The 6,966-nt window shown below is 44.4% G+C and overlaps 1 protein-coding gene across 1 annotated transcript; it reads left to right on the top strand.

The window, feature by feature from the left end:
• Positions 1-267: 267 nt before the first annotated feature.
• Positions 268-5,009, top strand: LOC146649249 (zinc finger MYM-type protein 1-like). The gene has a single exon (XM_085386427.1). It carries the CDS (start codon positions 418-420, stop codon positions 2,818-2,820), a length of 2,403 nt encoding a protein of 800 aa, XP_085242553.1. The 5' UTR covers positions 268-417; the 3' UTR covers positions 2,821-5,009.
• The last annotated feature ends 1,957 nt before the right edge of the window (positions 5,010-6,966 follow it).

Raw genomic sequence — 6,966 nt, 5'->3', positions numbered from 1 at the left:
CAAGCATAATGCCTAGGAAAGAGAGGCTGAGAAAGGAGAAAGAAAGGGATCTACAACAGGCAGCCCAGGGAAGCAGTTCTCTGCTCTCCTGGATGAAAGCAAAGGAAAATGAAGATGAAAGGTCAGAGTCAAGGGCAGAGTCAGGTTCTATTTTAACGTTTTAATGTAACCTGCTCCTTGCAGTTAATTCTATTGAAAAATCTTAAAAGCTGTTCACACTTAGTTTTTAATGAACTTAATCAGCAGGCATTGAGCTGACTATTATTTTGTACCTACGAAAGTTATTTCTATGTTACAAGACTTGCAGTATGGGTTATTATTAAAACTATCTGTTTAAGCTTATTATTATGATAAATAATAATACTATTATTATTATTATTGTTCCATTGTAGTCAGTCACAGCAGGGAAGCAGCTCTATGCCATCTACCAGCATAGCAGAAGAGGGAGATATAGAAACAGATGAAGCCGCGACCAATGCAGCAACAGGTTCAGTTAGGCCTACAGACACTGATGTAGTGCTCTCTGAAGACCACAATGAGGAAGAACAGATCGATCACATAATGTCAAAGTTAGCAGCTTTACAATACCCAACAGATCCAACACACATCCATACATTTAAAATAAAGCGCAATGACAGATACGTTTCAATGTGCTGCAATGTGGGCCCATGTCAGCCTGATATACCTTACCCAAAAACTGAGGGGAGATCATTCCAGAAACAGTGGTTTTCTGCTAATGTGTGGCTGGAATACTCACCCACTGCTAATTCAATGCATTGTTTTAGTTGTCGGCTTTTCCTCTCGGATGAAAAATATAAAAGCAGAACAGCCTGGACAACTGATGGCATCAGAAAGTGGAGTACTGCTCTTGAAAAAATCAAACAACACTCCAGCGCAGAGATGCACATGACAAGCATGGTTAGATGGATCAATTTCCAGAAAAAGGCCCTTCAGTCTGCATTTGATGTTTCAGACGTAAAAGGGGTGGAAGTTAGAGAGCGAGAGAGGCAGACAAACAAAGAAATCCTGACAAGATTAATTGACCTAACAGTGTATCTTGCACGTCAGGGACAAGCATTCCGAGGTCATGATGAGAGTGAGTCCAGTGATAACCGTGGCAATTTTCGTGAATTAGTCAATGTATTTTCCCGCTACGATAGTGTGCTGAAAATGCATTTGGAAAAAATTGCCACAGTTAAAGCCACCAAGACAAGGCCCCAGGTGTCACTGCTTTCCAACAGAAGTCAAAATGACATCATTGCAGCACTAGGAACTTACATCAGGAAGGAGATACAACGTGAAATAAAAGAGGCTGAAATGTATTCCATTCTACTTGATGAAACCTCTGATGTTTCACACAAAGAGCAAGTGTCATTTGTTGTGCGATATTTTCATCATATGCAAATAAAGGAGAGATTCATCGAAGTGTGCAATGTTGATACAACTACAGGCCAGGAGCTGGAGAATACAGTGTTCTTGCTTCTGCAAAAGAATGGCCTAGAGATGAAGAACATGTATGGTCAAGGCTATGATGGAGCAGCCAACATGAGTGGCATGTATAAAGGTCTCCAAGCTAGAATCCGTGCACACAATGAGAAGGCCCTCTATGTGCACTGCAAAGCCCATTGCCTCAATTTGGTACTAGTGGAGGCATCAAAGTCCAGCAAGCATTTTGTGACATTTTTCAACTTGGTGGAGAAATTGTATGCCTTTTGCTCAGGCTCCCCAAAGCGTCATGCTGCCTTGGTCAAATTTCAGGAGTCTCTCTTTCCTGGACAACGTGTTATGGAGCTCCAGCAGCTGTCAGATACTCGATGGGCTTGCAGGGAAAAAGCACTGAAGGCACTTCAGAGAAATTTGAAAGCCATTTTGATGCTCCTTGATGACATCAGTGACAGTGACCCACCTAACCTGGCCCAAGGTGATGCTCAGATGTACAGAAATGCCATTAATTTTATGTTCATTCTCTGCATGGAAATCACCACACCAGTATTCGAAGTCACTGCTTTGGCATCAGATTCTCTGCAGGAAGAAGGGTTGGACCATTCCACTGCCTACAAGGTAATTGATGGTGTGCTTCACACATTGCAAACCATGAGGTCTGAGGAGAAATTTGGAGAGATATTTAGATGTGCATCAGAGAAGGCAGAGAGTTTCAACATTCCAGTACCTACCGTGGTGCCTGGTCAGGAGAGAAAGCGGAAAGTTCCAGTGCGTTTCCAACACAGCACCACAGTGCCTCAAGTAGGTGCTCAGTTTGAGTCAGTGGAGGCATATTTCAGGAGTGGTGTATATTTCACCTTTCTGGACATCATGACTGGGGAACTGAACAGGAGGTTCAAAGGGGACAATACTGGAAGCCCAACGGCCAGAATCATTCAGTCCTTCCAGCCCTTAACTGTGCATGCTAACTGGGTAGGCCCACCAAACCCAGAAGCCATTGAAGCTGTCCACATCCTCTGTGAATTCTATGGAGAAGATGAGGACCAGCTCAAAACAGAATTAAAGGTCTTCCACTCCAGCTTTAGTTCAAAAGACCTCAGAGAAATATTTCTGATACTGAGGGAAAACAATGGCCAGCTGATCTTTCCTGCCTTTGTCAAAATGATTCAGATCTACGCAACACTACCAGTGACAACTGCGACAGTTGAAAGATCCTTTTCAAAGCTAAAAATAATCAAAAATAAACTAAGAAGTTTGTGTGGAGAAGAAAGGTTGTCTGATCTCCTCTTGTTGGCCATTGAGAAAGATGTGGAGATCAATTACAACGAGGTCATCAACATCTACAAAGACATGGCACCAAGAAGGATGCTTCTTTAGAGCAGTACACTCCATTTAATGGACACTTGAGAATATGTATGTATATAGTTTAGAGTTGGATACAGATTTTATCTTTTTGTGGTGTGATTTTTGATTTTTAGAGAATGTTTTGAAATAAAAGTCAAATTGCATTTAACCTGTGCGATTTTTTTTATTATAAAAAGAAAAGGTTTTCCACATATGCAAAAAGTGCCCTTTTTTCCCCCTGGAGCACTTGCCCCCCAAAATGTCTGTGCACGCCACTGCTAATTGTTATAGTCACTGTGCACGACAAGAAAGCATTTGACATGGTGAACTGCTGCCACGGTTTTAGAGAGACGTCTGTTTGTAATTAGAAGTAGTTGTTCTGTTTAATTTGGGGTTTTTCTCCTTTGCTTCTGCGTAGAAGACGACCAATCTGCACATCGAGAAGCTGTCCTGTCTTCAGCTAGGAGTCCTTCTCCAGCTGCTGCACATGCTAACAGGCAAAACATCAGGGAGTAATACAAGCTTTTAATGCTTATGTGAACCACAGGCGTGCTTATAATGTATCAACCTGCAGTGAGACTGTAAAAGCAAAATCTTTCTTGACTTAATTTTCATTGCACAAATAATAACAGATTCAGGAATGTATTCAAGGAAGAGACTGGCAAAGAAAGAGTGGGATAGTCAGGGAGCTGAAGGAAGGAGTACTAAAAGGCTAGGTGCACAGCAAAGAGAGAGGTGTCACTGGCACAGGAAAAGGCTTGTAGTGAGTTGTATGTGAGGCTGGACACTAAGGAGAAAATGATTTTTAATGAATGGCAAGGCACATAAATTGTCCTGGAAGAGAGTAACCAAGTATAGAGATGGAAATGTGCTAATGTGAAGAATGTGTGTTGAGAAGAGAGAAGGAGTACTTTGGATGAAAATTGAATTAGAGAAGGAAGCGAGGCAACTCTGAAGAGGATGGAGACGGGAGGCATAGAGAGGGTAGGAGTGAAGGCTATGATAAGGTGCGAAGAGAGTAACTGTGGTGCTGGATTTGTGGATGTAGTGAAGGTGGACATGCAGGGGGTTGGTGTGACTGAGGAGGATGCTAGAAATAGAGAGATGGAGGCGGATGATCCACTGTAGCGACCTCTAAAGGGAGCAGCCGAAAGAAGAAGAAGCACAAATAATTCTAATCATGCTTTTCTTTTATTCTCAGTACTAAGCTATGTAAAGGAAGTCAAGGTTGTTTCCTCCTACAATCACTTTGTAGATGGTTTAGACTTGTTTAGATTGGTGCTCTGTCTCCCTTTATCCAAACTAAAACTTTGATGGGTTTTTTTTATCTTCACTAAACATTTTTTTGCTTTGTGTTTATTATTGTGCTACTGCAAGTATTTCATATATTAGTCAGTTGATTGTTACTGTAGGGCAGCTCTAGGACAATCCCTGATGTGATGTAGCTTGCTTTTATCCAGCAGATACGACATCTCATGAGGAGGTTCGAACCCTGTACCCTGACCTTCCCACTGACGCACAAAGTCTGGACATCCAGAAGCAGGCCCTTCTACGTGAACAACAGCACAACAGTTTCTATTTCTTTTAATATTAGAAGTCAGTTATTCATTAATGAATACAAATGGTGACTGAAGTTATTTAGACAGGACATTAAACAATAAACTTCCAATAAATTATGAACAATGTGTGACTGAATGTGTTCAGTGAAAGACTTTGAAAATATCGCAGCATAAAACCAGTGTAAAAGTACTCAGACTACTTTTGGGGGTATTTATTTGATGATGCAACCAGAAAATGTGCAGGTTGTGAGTTTAACATTTTCAACACTGGAGAAGAAGTACATGTACACAGACTAGCTAATGACAAACATTTTTTTTAAATTAACCTTTATTTAAACAGGTTGTTCATTTTTCTGAGCTTACCTGGTGTCTAGTTTCGGTGGCAGTAGCATAAGCAGAGAAGACCCAGACCTTACTCTCCCGAGCCAGCTCCTCCATTATTTGGGGGACACTGAGGCATTCTCTGCTGAGTGCTGTGATCTCCCCAACATGTCCTGGGTGTGTCCTGTCTGTCCTGGTGGGACATGCCTGGAACATCTCACCCAGGAGGCGCTCAAGAGGCACCCTTGTCAGATGCCTGAACCTCCTCAACTGGCTCGTTTAGATGTAGAGGAGTAGCAGTTAACTCGGAATGAGACAGACAGCACCTACTGCTGGGGTGGGCCTACAGGAGGGAAAGCTCATGTCGTCTCTTCAGGACACATCACTGGACCCCAAGAAGCTCTCCCCTGAGCTCCCTTTGGCTGCTGGGGTCGGCATACGTTCAACTTTAAAATCACTCTTGGTTCTTGGCTAGCTTTGTGTTAGCATCCTTTGTGTACTGATGCTTGCAAGAAGCTAAAGTTGCTTTGGCAGAATTTTCTTTCTCATATATGCACACATAAGGAGAGAGATGTTTTATAAGCTTTAGTCATCACCGTGCACTTTTCCTGATTCACACAAAATACAGCAATCTGGCACCTTCCCGCAGGGTCTTGCACGAGTATTAAACATGTTCATTTGTGCTTTGGACTGTCACCAGATTTCTTCTAGAAGTTTCTTGCCAGTCAGCAACTATCTTGGCAACACCACTTGAGTTTGTGTGTTGCATGCTAACACCATTATCATATGTGTAATAATACTAAAGCTTCATCTTTATCTCCAATCCCTCTCTCAGCAGCAAGACATCTCCCCCCCTCCCCTCCTCCCAAACATCTCCCAGTGTCACAGTGGATCAGGTCAGGAGGCAACTGAGGAAGCTTCGCCCCAGAAAGGCAGCAGGCCCAGACAAGGTGTGTCCTAGGATGCTAAAGGCGTGTGCTGCTGAACTTGGGGAGCCGCTACAACGAGTCTTCAACCTCAGTCTGCGACTGGGGAGAGTGCCCGCCCTATGGAAGACATCCTGCATCGTCCCGGTCCCCAAAAAGAACCGGCCCAATGAGCTGAATGACTTCCGACCGGTGGCACTGACGTCACATCTTATGAAGACTCTAGAGCGGCTCTTCCTCAACTTCCTCCGACCACAGGTACAACATGCCCAGGACCCACTACAGTTTGCATACAAGGCGGGTGTCGGAGTGGAGGATGCCATCCTGTACCTCCTACACAGAGCCCACTCACACCTGGATGGGGGAAAAGGCACGGTCAGGATACTGTTTCTTGACTTTTCCAGTGCCTTTAATACCATCCGGCCCTGTATGCTTCAGGAAAAACTGAACAGGATGGAGGTGGACCCCTGCCTGGTGGCTTGGATCTCCGACTACCTCACCGACAGACCACAGTACGTCAGGCTGAAGGACATCACGTCTGACACTGTGGTCAGCAGCACAGGAGCACCACAGGGAACTGTGCTGTCCCCTCTTCTCTTCACCCTGTACACCTCTGACTTCTGCTACAACTCTGAATTATGCCATATTCAGAAGTTTGCAGATGACACGGCCATCATGGGGTGTATCTGGGATGATCAGGAAGAGGAGTACAGAAGTCTGGTGAGGAACTTTGTCGCATGGAGTCACACAAACCACCTGCAACTCAACACCTCAAAGACTAAGGAACTGGTTGTGGACTTCGGGAGGTCCAGAGAAGGTCCACTGCCGGTTCAGATAGAGGGGGAGGAGGTGGAGGTGGTCAACAAGTACAAGTACCTCGGGCTGTGGGTGGACAATAAACTGGACTGGTCATGCAACACAGAGCACCTGTATAAAAAAGCCCAAAGCCGACTGTACTTCCTCAGGAGGCTGAGGTCTTTTAACATCTGCAGGAAGCTCCTGAGGATGTTTTACCAGTCGGTGGTTGCTGGAGTACTTTTCTATGCTGTGGTGTGCTGGGGGAGCAGCACAGCAAAGAGGGACTCATCCAGGCTGGAGAAACTGATCAGGAAGGCTGGCTCTGTGGTCGGCATGAAGCTGGACACTCTGGTGACAGTGGCAGAGAAAAGGACATTAAAGAAACTGATGGACATTATGAACAATGCCAGGCATCCTCTGCACACGGCCATTAACAACCAGAAGAGTCTGTTCAGTGACAGGTTGCTTCTCCCCAAGACAAGAACTAACAGACTTAAAAACTCCTTTGTCCCACACGCCATCAAACTGTTTAACTCCTCTCTGGAGGGGAGAGGGAGGGGAAACAGGAGGACAAA

The sequence above is a fragment of the Rhamphochromis longiceps genome, linkage group LG17 (assembly GCF_057381845.1).
Source record: "Rhamphochromis longiceps isolate RC_006_pf linkage group LG17, R_longiceps_female_GT1.1, whole genome shotgun sequence".
Taxonomy (NCBI): Eukaryota; Metazoa; Chordata; class Actinopteri; order Cichliformes; family Cichlidae; genus Rhamphochromis; species Rhamphochromis longiceps.
The sequence above is the reverse complement of the archived record's forward strand: the minus strand, read 5'-3'. Positions and strand labels throughout refer to the sequence as shown.